This window comes from Aotus nancymaae, unplaced genomic scaffold (assembly GCF_030222135.1).
Source record: "Aotus nancymaae isolate 86718 unplaced genomic scaffold, 86718_ANA_hifiasm-v0.15.2.pri h1tg000041l, whole genome shotgun sequence".
In the NCBI taxonomy this organism is placed as follows: Eukaryota; Metazoa; Chordata; class Mammalia; order Primates; family Aotidae; genus Aotus; species Aotus nancymaae.
The window spans coordinates 158295-174909 of NW_026988455.1; the positions used below are offsets into that span (position 1 = coordinate 158295).

Sequence of the window (16615 nt, forward strand, 5' to 3'; positions counted from 1 at the left end):
TTTTACATTTTTGAGGATTGTTTTATGTCCAATTATGTGTTCAATTTTAGAGTATGTGCCATAAGGCACTAAGAAGAATTTATATTCTGTTGTTTTGGGTGGAGAGTCCTGTAATGGTCTATCATATCCATTTATTTCAGCATTGAGTTTAGGTTCCAAATATCTTTGTTAATTTTCTGCCTTGAAGATCTAATACTATGGAGTGTTGAAGTCTCCCACTATTATTGTGTGGGAGTCTGTGTCTCTTTGTAGGTCTCTAAGAACTTGCTTCATGAATCTGAGTGCTCCTGTGTCATGCGCATGTATATTTAGACTAATTAGGTATTCTTACTGAATTGAACACTTTACCATTATGTAATGCCATTCTTTGTCTTTTATGATCTTTGTTGGTTTGAAACTTTTTGTCTGAAATTAGAATTCCAACCCCTGCTTTTTTCTGTTTTCCATTTGAATGGTAGATTCTTTTTCCTCCATCCCTTTATTTTGAGCCTATGAGAGTCATTACATAACAGTTAGGTCTCTTGAAGACAGCATACCATTTGGGTGTTGCTTTTTTTATCCAGCTTGTCACTCCATGCCTTTTAAGTGGGGCATTTAGCCTGTTTACTTACATTCAAGGTTAGTGTTGCTATGTGTGGATTTGATCCTGCTGTTGTGCTGTTAGCTGGTTATTATGTTGGCTTGTTTGTGTGATTGCTTTACAGTGACATTGGCCTGTGTGGTTAAGTGTGTTTTTGTATTAGCCATAGCAGTCTTTCCTTTCTATATTTAGTACTTCCTTCAAGAGCTTCTGTAAGGCAGGTCTGGTGGGAATGAGTTCCCTCAATATTCGCTTATCTGAAGAGGATCTTATTTCTCCTTCACTTAGGACATTTGGTTTGGCTCGATATGAAATTCTTGAGGACTTTTTTTTTTTTTCTTTAGGAATACTGAATATAGGCCCTGATTCTCTTCTGACTTGTTAGGTTTCCACTGAGAAGTCTGCTGTTAGCCTGATGGGATTCCCTTTGTAGGAGGACGGACAGGCCCTTTCTCCCTAGCTATTTTTAACATTTTTTCTTTCAACTTTGGAAAATCTGACAATTATGTGTCTTGGGGATGATCTTCTTGTATAGAATCTTGCAGCAATTCTCTGTATTTCTTGAATTTGACTGTTGGCCTCTCTAGCAAGGTTGGGTACGTTTTCATGGACAATATCCTGAAATATGTTTTTCAAGTTGTTTGCTTTCTCTACTCCCTTTCAGTGATGCCAGTGATTCATAGATTTGGCCTCTTCACATAATCCCATACTTCTTGGAGGCTTTGTTCATTCATTTGTATTCTTTTTTCTTTTTGTCTGACTTCAGAGAAACAGTCTTTAAGTTCTGAAATTCTTTCCTCAGCTTGGTTTATTCTGATGTTAATACTTGTGATTGCATTGGGAAATTCTTGAATTGTATTATTCAGCTCTGTCAGACCTGTTAGGTTCATTTTTATACTGACTATTTCATCCTTAAGCTCCTGTATCACTTTGTGATTGTTACTTTCCTTGGATTGAGTTTTGCATCCTCCTGAATCTCAATGATCTTTTTTCCTTTACATATTCTGAATTTTATTTCTGTCATTCCAGCCAGTTCAGCCTGGTTAAGAACTCTTGCTGGAGAACTGCTGTGGTTGTTTGGAGGGCATATGACACTCTGGCCATTTGAGTTCCTGCAGTTCCTGCATTGGTTCTTTCTCATGTCTATGTGTGGGTGTTCCTTTAACTGCAATGTAGATTGAGTACAGTCAATACATTTCTTTTCTGGATGCTTTCACTGGGCCAATGTTTTATCCAGGGTGTTTATTTGAAGCTGACTTCTTGTCTCTGGTTTCACAAGAGGGTGTTTCAGGTATTTTTGGTGTTGAAGCTTTGGGGAATATGATCCTATAGGTGGCACTTAGGTTCACTGGTCAGTTGATAGACTCTTGCTTGGTTGTGTGGCTCCCATATGTTTCCTCACAGTTACAGCCATGTTCCTTGTCAATGCTCTGAAAGTGTGGGTTCCTCTCCCCTTGAGTGCTGGCTGTAGATCAATGTGGCATTTCTGGGCTGCCCACTGCAGCTCTGGAGCTCAGTGTTTATCTTCCTTCCCCAACTTGAAGGGAGCAGAGGAAAGAATCTTAGTAGTGGTTATAAACAAAGATTGTTTGCTTGTCTCCTGGCAGCTCCACCCCAGAGAGATGCAGGTTCGCAATTGCTCAATGCCATCAGCCCAGGATGGAGGGTCTGTGCTGTAGTCCCAAGCCAGGAGGTCCCTGTCTGGTGATGAGCAGTGGGGGTTAGGCGGTTGTCAGACCCATGGGAGAGAGACTGGTCTCCTCTCCTTGAGTATACTGTGGCTTGTTGGAGGTGTGGATAAGTCACTTGGGATCTTTGTTCCTTCAGCAGTCTGAGGGTGGCAGGGCAGTTCCACTGGAGAGGCAGTGGCAGAGAGGCATTCATTTGCCCCTGGAGGTTCTGTCCAGGGAGTTGCCAAGTTGCCACTGGCTTGATAGCTCTTGTGGCGGCTGGCTAGATGCCTAGGCCTGGAGGACCTTCCTGGTGAGGCCGTATGGGAACAGGCACACACATAACAGTCTAGCCACTTTTCTGTAGGGCTGCTGTGGTATGCTGGGGGCCTGCTCCAGTTCCTAGTGACCTAGGATTTTCCAGAACTTGGAGGTATCACCAGTGAAGACTGCAAAACAGCAAAGATTATGGCCTGTCACTCCTTCTGGGAGCTTCATCCCAGGGAGGTATGGGCCTGTTGCCAGCCCTAAAGCACCTATAGGAGGTAGCTGGAGACCCTGGTTGGGAGGTAAAGAGTAATGGGATTGGGGACCTGCTGAAAAAAGCAGTCTGGCTATATTTTGGTACAGTAGCTGTGCTGTGCTGTGCTGTGCTGTGCTGTACTATACCTCAGTCCCTGGTCACCTCAGCCACTCTGAAGCCCAAAAGTTGGATCGGCTAAGTTGCCCAAATAGCAAAGATGGTGGCCTGCCTCTCTCCGAGAGTACTGCCCCAGCAGGAATTCAGATCTGTTGGCCGGAGAACTTGGTCGGGGTGGTTAGAGGTTCCAGTTGGTAAGTCCTGCCTGGTGAGGAGGAGTGGGATCACGGACCTGCTTAAAGCAGTCTGGCCACGTTTTGGTAGAGGGGCTCTGCTGTACTAGGAGATCCCTTCCGCCCCTGGTTGGCTCAGACTCTCCAAAGCCAGATGGCTGGAACAGCTAAGTTGTCCAACAGCAAAGATGGCAGCCCAGCACATCCCTCCTTTAAGAAGGAGCTCCCTCTCCACCCCTGGAGCTCCTTCTTAGGGAGGTGTGATGCCACTACCGGTGCGTCTCCACACATGCCTGAGTGGCTACTCTGCCAAGACTTCAGCTCTGTCTGTCAGACTGAAGGATCTGGTGGGGTAGGTTCACAAAGAAATCTCCTGACTCGAGTTTACAAAGATCCCTGGGAGAAGCATGGTTTCCCCGGGGTCACATAATCACTCACTGCTTCCCTGGGCAGGGGAGGATCCCCTGGCTCTGTGTTGCTCCTGAGTGGGCTGTTGTCCTGTCTTTTCTTCCTTCTCCATGGGTCAAGTTGTTTCCTTGATTAGTCCCCCATTTTGACAATTCAAGTAATGAGGACTTGGTATGTGAACAATTCAGAATAGAACCATCAATACTATAAAACAACCTAGAGGTGTTCAAGATACACACTTCTGACTCCATCTCTTCACTATGGGTGACTGATTTAAACACAGTGGGATAACATTTTGTGTATATATTGCATTACTGTTCATCATATTTAAAATTTTATTTTTAAATTTATTTTTTACAGAATAGGGGTGGGTCTCACTTTGTTGTTCAGGCTGGTTTTGAACACCTGAGCTCAAGTAAGCTTCTGCCTTGGCCTTACAAAGTGCCGGGATTACAGGTGTGAGCAACTATGCCCAGACCACTATTTAGTATAAAGTAGACTTTTGATGTCATAAGTGTGTGTGTGTGTGTGTGTGTGTGTGTGTGTGTCAGTCTTGCTCTTTTCCCCAAGGCGGAGTGCAGTGGTGTGATCTCTGCTCACTGCAACCTCCATCTCCTAGGTTCAAGCAATTCTCTTGCCTCAGCCTCCCAAGTACTTGGGACTACGGGCGTCTGCCACCAAGTCCAGCTAATTTTTGTATTTTTAGTAGAGGTGGGGTTCCACCATGTTGGCCAGGCTGGCCTCCCAAAGTGCTGGGATTACAGGCATGAGCCACTGCAACCCTCCTGATGTCAGAATTCTTAAATGTAACTTATTTTACATATTTGAAAAACTATGTGTCTCAAACTTTTGATTTTTCAATTATTTTGCCTATTTCTTTTCTGTTTCATTTTTTGTTTTTTGTTTTTTTTTTTTGAGACAGAGTCACACTTTGTCGCCTGGGCTGGAGTGCAGTGGTACCATCTAAGCTCACTACAACCTCCGCCTCCTGGGTTCAAGTGATGCTCCTGCCTCAGCCTTCCAAGTTACTGGGATTACAGGAGCCCGCCAGTACAGCCAGCAAATTTTTTGTATTTTTAGTAGAGATGGGATTTCACCATGTTGGCCAGGCTGGTCTCGAACTCCTGACCTTGTGATTTGCCCACCTCCCAAAGTGCTGGGATTACAGGCATGAGCCACTGCACCTGGCCTATTTTGCCTGTTTCTAAGCTTTATCTTTGAGAAACATTTTTGGGATATGCAGTAACTTTTTCCTGGGAGTGTCTAATTGTAGATAAATTTTATTTTGTAAGCAGTTGTATTTTTTCCATTTTAAGTCTTTGTATTTCTCATTCTGAATCGACATATAATAGTTAATAGGCAAGTAAAATTATTCAAGTCTATAAATTTAAGAAAATAAGACAGGGAAATAGCAAGGTTTCCAAATATAGAACAAGATTACCTCATAATCATCAGAAAGTTAAAGATCTACCTTAAAAAATGATAAAATTATTCTCCACAGAGGTTAGAAAATAAGTAATTACACTTTAAAATAAGAGTAGCTTTTGAAATTAAACATCAGTCAACTTAAACCAGATGCTGTAGGAGTGCAGGGACTCTGTCTCATTCACCATCATGTCCTAAGTGCCTGGCACATAGTAATTGCCTCTGAAACACACTGAAGGAAGGAATGATGAAAGTATAGTTTGACTGAAATTCTACCTAAAAACATGGCGTTTGGTTAGATGGTTGCTTGAAATCCATTTAAAATATGACACCAGCGTTCATGTTACTTCATTTAGGAATAGGTAATTTCTAATTCTTTAATAATTCATTTAGAAATATTTATGAGGGCCTGCTAAGTACCTCCCAGATCTCTGGTAAAGGCTAAAGATATAAAAATAATTTTAAAAATAGATGTGGTCCTTGTAGCTGTGCAGCTTATAATGAAGTTGAATGTTTAGATAATCCATGAAGCAAAACCTAGGTAAATATCTAATTTAGATAATCTATCAAAGCTAAGGTGCAACTGCAATAAATGCTCTGGAAAGTACATGGTGCTTTGAACAAGTAACCAAGCCAATAAATGCCCTTTTTTTTAAGATCCAGTGAGCATTTATTATAATACAACTGGCTGTTCTATTCTTTTGCATTTCCATGTAAGTTTAAGAATCACATTAGCTGTTTCTATTTAAAAAAAAAAATCCTCCTGGAGGTATGACTGGCATTGCAGTGAATCTATAGATTGATTTTGGGAAAATTGACATCTTAATAGTGTCTTTTAAATCTTGAATAGAGAATATGTGTTTATTTAAGCCTTCTTCAGCTTCTCTAAGCAGTTTTTTTTTTTTATAGTTTTCAGAATACTGGTCTTGCATATTTTTTCCTAACATCTCTTAGTATTTACTTTTTCTTTGATATTATAAATTTTCTTTAAATTCCAGTTTCCCATTGTTCATTGCTATAATGGAGAAATATTATTTATTTTTGCATATTGAGTCTGTATCATGAACTTTGCCAAACTCACTTATTTTAGAAGACTTAGGATTTTCTACAGACTTTTTCTGTAAAGGACCAACCAGAAAATGCTTTGGCTTTGTGGGCTACCTATGGTCCCTTGTGTAGTCACTGGTTTTTTAAAAAATTAATTCAACCCCTTCAAAATAAATCATTTTTAGTTCACAAGTTTTAGAAAAACTGACTGCAGTTTCCTGAGAGATCTTATCAGGAATGAATGTAGAATTTTGTCAAATGCTTTTTTCTGTATCTATTGAAATTACATATATATATTTTTAAGTCTGTAAATATGACAAATTACATTGGTTTGTTTTTCAAATGTTAAAACAACCTTATATTCCTGGGATATACCCTACTTGGTGATGGTGTTTCATTATCTCTTTGATATAGTATTGGTTCCTTTTTTGTGAATATATGTACACATGGAAACATAATTTTAGTCTGTTTAGTCTGTAGGCTTCTTGTTTTAGTTTTCTTATAAATTATTTTAATATTTACGTTTTTTGGTTTGAGTTTGTTTTGGTTTCAGTGTAATAGTACCTTTATTAAATGAGTTTCCAAATCATTCTATTGGAGAAGCTCCACTATCAGAGAACTTTTTGTAGGGTTGGCATTATTTTTTCTTTGAATGTCTAGTAGATTCCATAGGTAAAGCCATCTGGGCCTGAGGTTTCCTTGTGGAAAGATTTTATACTTCAAATTCAATTTCTTTAATAAATACAGAAGTATTCTTTATAGAAGCTAAATTCCATTGTGTTTTGGGTTGCATCTGTCAAAGAATCTGTCCATTTATGTTGTAAAATTTACTGGCATACAGTTTTTTACACTATTTCCTTATTGTCCTTTGAATATTCCTCCCACATTCCTTTGGGTCATTCCTCCCTCTCATTCTTGTATTGGTAATTTATGTCTTTTTTACTTTTTCTGATCGGTCTTACTAGAGGCTGGCTTACTAATTCTGGTTTTATTAATTTTCCTCTACTAATTTTTTTTATTTTTCTTTTATTGATTTCTGGTCTTCTCTTAATTTTTACCCTCTCCTTACTTTGGGGTTCTATTTGTTTTCTATTTGTTAATTTCTTAAAATGGAAGTGGAGATGGTTGATTTGTACCCTTTCTTCTTTTCTAATATAAGAATTTAAACACTAAATGTTTCTCTATTTTCATTCTCTTCAGAATGCTTTCTAATTTTCTTTATTTCTTCTTTAAGCAGTGACAAACTTTAGAAGTTTGTCATTTCATTTTTCAAATATTTTGGGATTTTCCCAGATACCACTCTTACTGATTTTTAATTCCATCATGGACAGAGAATGCATTTGGTTTTATTTAAATCATTCTAAATTTATGGATGCTCTTTTTTGGCTTAGAATATGGTTTAAATTGGTAAATATTTCATGTGCCTTTGATAGGAATGTGCATTCTGTATTTGTTAGGTGGAGTATTCTATAAATGTCAGTTACGTCAAATTGCTTAATAGTGTTGCTCAGGACTTCTGTATCTTTATGTGTTTCCTGTGTCCTTGTTCTATCAGTGTTAAGATAGGGGTACTAAACTCTGAATAGAACTGTGAGTTTGTCATTTTTCGCTTTCAGTCTTGCCAATTTTTGTAGTATATACTTTGAAACTCAGTTATTAGTTATATTAATGCCCCATGCCTAAGAAGATTGTTATATCCTCTTGAATGAATTGACCTATTATTATTAAAGCTATGTTTATTTATTTATATTTATTTTGGTTCTTGCATTCTGATACAGGTTGATGCTCTTATCAGAAATGCTTGGGACCAGAAGTGCTTTAGAAATGCGCCAATGAACATTTCATCTTTGAGCATCAGGTCAGCACTCAAAAAGTTTTAGACTTTAGAGCATTTTGGATTTCAGACTTTTGGATTAGGGATACTCAAATTGTATTACTTCGTTTGATATTCATGTGGCTCAAGCTTTATTTTAGTTAGTGTTAGCATTGTTTTACCTTTTTCCATTCTTTACTTGTAACTCCTCAGCATCTTCTAGTAAGCAGCATCTAGTTGAGTTTTGCTTTTTAAAAAAATCCAATCTGATGGTCTCTTAACTTTTTAATTGAGGTATTTACACCATTACATTTTAAATAATTATTAATATGGTTGGAATTAAGTCTATTATTAGCTGTTGTTTTTATTTGGCCCATATGTTTCTTTCTTTCCTGTTCATTTTGAATTGCCTTTTTAAAGATTCCATTTTATCTCCTTTATTAGCTCATTATCTGTAATTCTTTGTGTGCATTTCAGCATGTTTTATATATATGTTTATCACTCTGTCCCTTCAAGTAATATAGTATTTTATGAATAATGTAAGAACATTTTAGCAGTATACTTGCATTACCCTCTCCCACCCTTTCTACTATTGTCATATGTTTTATCTACAAACTCTACAGTACATTGTTAATTTAAAATTTTTTTATTGTGGTAAACTACACATAAAATTTACCTTCTTAAACATTTTAAGCATATAGTTCAGTAGTGTAACAAACATTCACATTGTTATACAACCTATCCATGAACTCTTTTCATCGTGCAAAAACTGTAACTCTATCAATTAAGTCACTCCCCATTTCCCCCTACCTGTAGACCCTGGCAACCACCATTGTACTTTCTGTCTCTATAAATTTGACTGCTCTAGGTAAGACGTAAGAGTAGAATTATACCATATTTGTCTTTCTTTAACTGGCTTATTTCACTTAATGTTCTCAAGGTTGATCAAAGTTGTAGCATGTGTCAGAATTTCATTCCTTTCTAATGCTGAATAATAATCCTTTGTGTTTATTTACCACATTTTGTTTATTCATCCATCAGTGGACACTTGAGTTGCTTCCACCTTTTGGCTAGTATGAGTTGTACTGCTCTGAACAAAGGTATACAGATATTAGTATCTCCTAGAGAGAAATAAAGGACCGTAGGTAATCCATTTTCAGTTTTTGTTTTTCGTTTTGTGGGGTTTTTTGGTAGTTCCTTGATGTGTAAAGTCAGGTTGATTTGAGATCTTCTTTTCTAATGTAAGCATTGACAACTACAGATTTCCCTCTTAGCACTGCTTATACTCTTGTTCTGTAAGTTTTTGGTATATTGTAGCTTTGTTTTCATTTGTCTTATGATATATTTTCCAGTTTCCTTTGTGATTTCTTCTTTGACCCCTTGGTAGTTTGAATGTGCTGTTCAATCCCCACAAATTTGTGGGTTTTGCAGTTTTCCTTCTGCTGTTGATTTCCAGTTTGAATCAACTGTGATTGGAAAATATACTTTGTATGCTTTCAGTCTTTTAAAATGTGGGGAATGTTCTATGTGCACTTGAGAAAACTGTATTCTTTTTTATTCTAAAAATAACATCTTTATTGAACTATAATTCATATACCATACAACTCACCTAAAATACACAAATCAGTTATTTTTAGTAGTCACAAAGTTGTACAACCGTCACACACAATTTTGCAATTTTATCACCCCCAAAAGAACCTCTGTACCCATTCACAGCCACTCTATTCTCCCTCAGCACCCTGCACCACATTCTACCCCTAACCCTAGGCAACCACTAATCTACTTCCTGTCTTTACATATATGTAAATTTTGGTATATGATTCTATTTTTCCTTTATTATTATTTCAATTGTTTTTGGGAAACAGGTGGTGGTGGTTTCATGAATAAGTTCTTTAGTGGTGATTTCTGAGATTTTGGTGAACCCAGTATGTAGTCTTTTATTGCTCACCTCCCTCCCACCCTTCCTTCACAAGTCCCCAGAGTCCATTATATCCTTGTGATACCTTTGCATTAGAGGAGTATTCTTTATGTCTGTTAAATCTAACTGGTCTGTAATGTTGATCAAGTCTCTTATGTCTTTACTGGTCTTCTATCTGGTGGTTTTACCGATTATTGAAAGTGAGGCATTGAAGTCTACTTTTATTGTAGAGTGGTCTATTTCTCCAAGTCTGTCAATGCTTGCTTCATATATTTAGGCACTTTAATGTTTGGTACATATATAATTGTATCAATCTTCTTACTAAACTGGCCCTTTTGTTTGGCCCATATGTTCATATATAATGTCCTTCTTGGTATGTTTTAAGAGTTTTGACTTAAAGTCTATTTTGTCAGATATTACTATAGTCATTCCTGTTTTCTTTTGGTTGCAAAATTTCAGATTATCTTTTTCCATCCTTTTACCTGTAACCTGTGCATATCTCTAGATCTAAAGTTAGTTGCTTGCAGAGTGCACATAGTTGGATTCCGGTTTTTTAAAATCCATTCTTCCATTCAGTGTATTTTGGTTGGGGAGCTTTGTCCATTTAAAGTTATTGGAAGGCCTATTGCTATGTATTCATTGTTTTCTGGATGTCTGGAGGGTTTTTAGCCTCTCATTTCCTCCCTTATTGCCTTTCTTAGTGTTTAGTTGATTTTATGTAATGATGTAACTTCAGTCATATATAAAGACCACTCCTTTTTTTTGGCCCCTCCCTACCTTGTGGTACTGATGTCACAAATTATATCTTTGTTATATACCCATTAACAAAGATTTAACAACACTGTTTATGCTTTTGTCTGTTAATTCTATAAAAGAATGAAAAGTGAGTTGTCAATGAAAACTAAAATACAGGCCTTTATATTTGTCCAATTATTTTTCCAAATATTTATGTTTACTGGAGAATTTCATATTTGCATATAGCTTGAGTTACTGTCTGGTATCCTTTTGTTTCAACTTTTGCAGGATTCTCTTTAGGATTTTGTAAGGAAGATATGGTGGTAATGAATTTCCTCAGCTTTTATCTAAAGATGTCTTAATTTCTTCTTCATTTTTGAAGGACACTTTGCTGGATAGAGTATTCTTCCTGATACGATTTTTTTCTTTCAGCACTTTAAATATATCATCCTACTGACTTCTAGCCTGCAAAGTTTCTGCTGAAAAATATGCTTATAATCTTACAGATGCTCCCTTGCATGGGATGAGTCATTTTGTCTTGTTGATTATCAAGCTTTTTTCTTTGATGCTTGACTAATTAAAATGTGTCTTGCTGTGGGTCTTTTTGGGTTTATCCTACTTGGAGTTCATGGAGCTGTTTGTATTTGTGTATGTATTTCTTTCCTTAAATTTGGAAATTTTTCAGCTATAAGTTCTTTGTACCTGTTTTTTCTCTCTTCTAAGATTACACTGTTATACATATTGACCCACTTGATGGTGTCCCTTAGCTGCTGTTCATTTTTCTTCATTCTTTTACTTTTGGCTCCTCTTACCTGCTCATTTCAAATGACCTGTCTCAAAGTTCACTCATTCTTTCTTATACCTGTTCAACTCTGCTGTTGAACCCTTCAAGTGTATTTTTCAATTCAGTTACTGTATTTTTCACCTTTAGAATTTGTTTGGTTCTTTTTTGTAATTTTAGAATTTGTTTGGTTCTTTTTTGTAATTTTTGTTGATAGTATCATTTTATTCATATATAGGTTTCCTGACTTCAGTTAGTTGTCAATATTCTCCTTCAGCTCATGGAGCAAATTTATAGCAGTTGTTTTAAAGTCCTTGTCAAATAAATGAGAAGCCTTTGTTTCTTTTGGATACATCTCTGGGTATTAATTTTGTTCCTTTAATATGGTCCATGTTTCCCTGTTTCTTTGAATGCCTTGTGATCTTATGTAGAAAAATGGGTGTTTGAACAAACAGCCACTTCTCCCAGTGTTGCAGACTGGCTGCATGCAAGAAAAGACCTTCACTCATCAGCATGGCATAAAGTCTTGAGGTCCTCTCAAACCTTTTCCGCCGCTGTGTCTTTCATGGGCCTTTGTGTTTTAATTCCAGTTTTCCATACACATGGCTTCTTTTAAATATCCTAAAAGTGTCACTCCTTCTTATCACAGTTTTAGATGCTATATTGTATTCCGTTGCCCATAAGTTCTTGCCACCAGGTTCCTGCAGTTCTCTGGACTCACTGCACCTCTCACATGCAGTGGTACCCAGCACCTGTTTCCGCTGCTTCCAACTGGATATCCAAATGATGCAGCTGTTCCCATCAGTGCTGAGTTAAGCAAGACAGATACCAGTCCCTCAGGGAGGCTCCAGAAAAGTCTGAATGGTGCAAGCACGTCTACTCTTTTCCTTCCATTCCAAGGGAGGAACTGGGAATTGGGTGGCTGGGTGGCTTCCTGACTGTGCTGTGCCAAGGAGGATGTGGGGAAGGGGTGAGCCAAAACACCATGACATTTCCTACGATTTTGAGTATGGCTTTTTCTTAGGCATTCTCTTGGTTGCTGCTGCTGATTGATTGGTTTTCTAGAGCTCTCCCAAAGCTACTTTGGTCTATGTAGCGTATATTCAGTCTTCTTTTAATGGGGGAGCAAAGGCCTGGAGCTTCCTAATCCACGATCTTGCCGACATCACTCTCAGTTATCTTTTAAAGATTTTTTTATTTTTTATTTTTTTTAGAAAAAAATACACACACACTGATAAATAGATATCACATTACTCTTGCTGGTTTTTCTCCTTTTCCATCTTTTTATGTGTGAACAGAGATTCAGATTTCCTTTTGTATGAAAGACTTCCTTTAACATTTCAAGTGTAGATCTTCCTATACTTAATGATTTCTGCTGACCTAAATAATATTCACTGATCCTTTTTCTGCATTGTCCAAATTGCCACAGAGCTTATCCAATCCATTTTTACCAAGATTACAAACTGGGTCTCCCCTCTTGTCATAGAAAGAGGGTAAATTCTCTGCTTAGCTAAAGACTACAACCATTTCCTTTCACAGGTGCCTACGAGTCTCACTCTGTAAATGATATTTAGATTTCTGCCAAGCATTTGAGGGAAATACGTATACATATTTTGAGGGCTTTCTTGTTCTAGAATTTCCTACTTAAAAACTTGCACCACCCTGCCAGCCCTGCTCTCCGACTCCTCACTCCAGTGAGACTACTACTTTTTGCCTGTGTTCTAGCTCTGTGAACCCACGAACTAGAAAGTGCTTTCAGGAGAAGCTACTTGACTGTGGATCTCAACCAGTATTTCTGTTCTTTCGAGAATCATATATCACTTCCAGTTTCTACTCATTAATGATTACTCATCTATGCTTTTAAATATATTTTTTAAAATTCATAATTCCAGAGTTAATGTTGGTTCAATACAAGCCACTTTGCCGTTACTGGAATTAGAATTATTTTTAAAACATTCTTTTAAAATGTGAAAGACCTGAGCATGACTAAAAGCTATTAAATTCCAGTAGGTTGGTAATGGAAAGCAATTTTATCTACAAAAAAATTTATATTTCAATTTTAAAAAGTACTTTTTATTACTGTTGTGATGATAGTCTATAATTCTTTCCATTGAAAGGCTATATATTAAAAAAGAATATATGGCACTTTTTTTTCTTTTTGTAGGACATAACAAATGAAGACCACAAAAAAATTGAAGTTTTAAAATCAGAAAACAAGAAGCTAGAAAAACAAAAAGGAGAATTAATCATAGGGTTCAAGAAACAGTTAAAATTAATTGATGTTTTAAAAAGGCAGAAGGTGAGTCTGTCATTAAAGTTAAATCATACTATTTGTACCTTTCTTACTAAAAAATTTAGCATTTTTCACTTTAGGTATGTTTAATTTTTGACATCTTTAGGCACCAAACTTCATACAAAAATGCATTATATATATAAATCTCACTATGTATGTTAGCTTTTATATGTATAATGTGTCATCTAAGCTAGTGGATATTTTCACGTAAGTAAATTATTGTAGAAAATGGGACTGGAAAATACAGTATAGGTACTTCTCTACTACAGAAGGTACCAAACTAAAGAATGACTATTATCTTAGGGGGCTAACTGCTTCCAAACCACTATTGCTGCTTTCTCTAAAAGTTCATAGTTCTGACACTTTCCTTCTTTGCAAAGGTCAGGTATTACAATATCACTGAATTACCCTACAGGTAAGTTGGTTCAATACTACTGTTGGGAGCAAAGTCTTTTATAGGTTGGTTCTTAATGTAATTACCATTTCAGGTATAATGCTTATTGGAATTAAGAGTGTATGTATGTTCCTACAACAGAAATTACATGCTGACAATATATTACCCACACATTTTTACAAATTTCCTGTTGTTTGGTGGCCTACTCTTTTAATACTAAATCAGACAATACTGATTTTTTTTTTTTTAACAGATGCATTTTGAAGCTGCCAAGATGCTGTCTTTCACTGAGGAGGAATTTATGAAAGCACTTGAATGGAATGGGGAAATAAATAAGTGATCTACTTCAGTGAGTCTCTATGACAGTATGTGATGGATAACCGTTTTATACTTACTTACTGTAATGGTTTGAATTATTTTTATTCTTCATAAGAAATGAAGTTCTGGGATTATGAAATTGAAATAATTTCAAAGAAAGAATTCCCTGTTTAGATTTGAGAGATACAAAACTGATGCATTATTCTGATATGCAGTTATTAGAAAATTTTTTTAAAACAAAGCAACAAAAATTTAACTTCTGATTCACTATCTTATGACCTTTTATGTTCTTTTTGAGTTTGTTTTCTAAGTAAGTTCTTACTTAATGATGTGACAGTTAGATAATAAAATTCTTCATTCTTTTCATTTACAATTCTCTTCCCTTACAGTAGAAAGAAAAAGATGCTTTATAACAAAATTCCAAACATTTATTTCCCTGGCCAAATCAATCAAGTACAGTTCCAAAACACAGAAGGCAGTTCACTGTGCAGTAGAATTCTATATTAGTAAAAAGGTAAATAAGGATGGGGATGCAAACAATCCTCTGTGGAGTGCTGTAATTTCAAATTATCAATACAAAAATAACAACACTTTGATTTTTATCTGATAATTATTTACAAGTTATGAAATTCAGTGATGATTTACAAAATCCAAATAGACAATGGATTCCTACTGCCACCGAACTATAAAACAAAAGTTATGCTGACATCTAGTGATGATAACATAGAAAAAAACTAAGTAACATACAGAATTTACCCAATTTTGATGAATATCATTTCTCTTCACAAATTTCACTTCTTTGCTGATACGCTTTCCTAAACTCTTCACCAAGCATATCAATATCATCCTCTTTTTTAAATACTCCCTACAAGAAAAATATTTTGTGCGTTACTTTTGTACCAGAATATTTCACTAAATGCTTTTAAGACTGACAAAGACATGATGTTAGTAAAGTTAGTTATCTCCAAGGTAATGAAATCTATTCAACAGATTAATGAAACTTTTAAATAAAAAATCAATCCTTTCCAAAAATTGACTTGACATATATATTGAATATTCTTAGACTGGCCCAATTTTCTGATTTATCAGCTCTCCTGTAGGAGACTGTCATAGGAATCTGAGCTCTTCTACAAGCTCTACTGCGCTTGGCTTGCCTAAGTACTTCTGCTTGGATTACCTAGATAGGAAGGAACTTAATCTATACTGTAACCTATTCTTGGCCTAAAACAGCTCTATAATATAAGAGTGAGCTTCGATAGACTTATACATGAGATCAGTTCTTTATGCCTCAGTTCTATGGCTAAACAATCAATCTTGCAGAAAAGAAGCAAGGTTTAGAGTTAAGCCATTTAAGCAAACCCTTTGGAATTCTTCACTTATATTTATTTTTCTTTTCTCCTACAGTATACAACAAAAGCCTCTTTAAAACAAAATTAAATATTTACTTATCTTGCAATCTAAAGAATTTTAAGGATAACTGAGGTCATTTGGGGCCATTAGGACCTAAAGGACAATGGCCATTTTTGGATATCAGGTTTATTAATCCCTCCTCCTGCCTCCACAATTATTTCACCTACAGAAATATCAAATCCCAAAGACATTCCTAGAATTTATAATTTATGAAATTTAGTAATTACATATGGATTTTATCATTAACACATCATTTTGTATTCCTTAATCCTGTCTAACCAATTAGACTATCAAGTCCTGTGGCCAGGCAATAATTACCTATATATTTATCTTTTTCCTTCCTTAGCACCAGACTGAATATAAAATATGCACTTGATATTACTGAGTAAAATATGAAATGGCATTTCTATAGCTGAAAGATGGTGATCCTATATGAGTCTAGATGTTTATGTAGCCTATCAAACTTATTTTTTTGAGACAGGGTCTCACTCTGTTGTCCAGGCTGGAGTGCAGTGGCAAGATCATGGGTCACTGCAGCTTTAGCTCTCCAGATAAAGCAATCCTCCCACCTCAGCCTCCAGCGTAGCTGGGAATACAGGCGTGCATTACCACATCCAGCTAACTTTCTATTTTTTTTGTAGCAATGCAATCTCCCTATGTTGCCTGTGATGGTCTTCAACTCCTGGGCTCAAGTGATCCTCCTGCCTCAGCCTCCCAAAGTGCTGGGATTATAGGCATGAGTCACTGTGCCCAGCCAGTTATTTTATTTGCAGTCACGAAGTGTCTCAGGTGTACATTAAAATTCACTATCTTCTAGAATTTAAAAATCAAGTTTAACTAGTAATAACTTCCTACTATAAAGCAGATCTGTCTCAAACTCGGTTCAAGCACATGCCTGTTACTGGTGTTACCAATTACAATGTTTTCAAATATATTCTAATCTTTGGCATATAAATATTACAGTTGTTCTAGGCTTTAGATTTCCTACACTAAAAGAAAAGAAAAGAACC

The 16615-nt window shown here is 36.3% G+C and overlaps 2 protein-coding genes across 4 annotated transcripts in view; one reads left to right on the forward strand and one right to left on the reverse strand.

Annotated features, from left to right (window-relative positions):
* TEX9 (testis expressed 9) overlaps window positions 1–16615 on the forward strand; it is a 76305-nt gene that overhangs the window by 45669 nt on the left and 14021 nt on the right. Inside the window, exons 11-12 of one of the 3 annotated variants that reach the window (XM_012443146.2) lie at window positions 13355–13489; window positions 14131–14242. In XM_012443146.2, coding sequence (XP_012298569.1) covers window positions 13355–13489; window positions 14131–14217 — 222 coding nt within the window. In that variant the 3' untranslated portion in view covers window positions 14218–14242. Of the gene's footprint in view, window positions 1–7721; window positions 7802–13354; window positions 13490–14130; window positions 14243–16615 lie in introns of those variants that run through there. The other 2 variants (XM_012443147.2, XM_012443148.2) reach the window with 2 other exon arrangements.
* MNS1 (meiosis specific nuclear structural 1) overlaps window positions 13382–16615 on the reverse strand; it is a 34329-nt gene continuing 31095 nt past the window's right edge. The window contains exon 10 of the mRNA XM_012443145.2: window positions 13382–15060. Coding sequence (XP_012298568.2) covers window positions 14968–15060 — 93 coding nt within the window. The 3' untranslated portion in view covers window positions 13382–14967. The remainder of the gene's footprint in view (window positions 15061–16615) is intronic.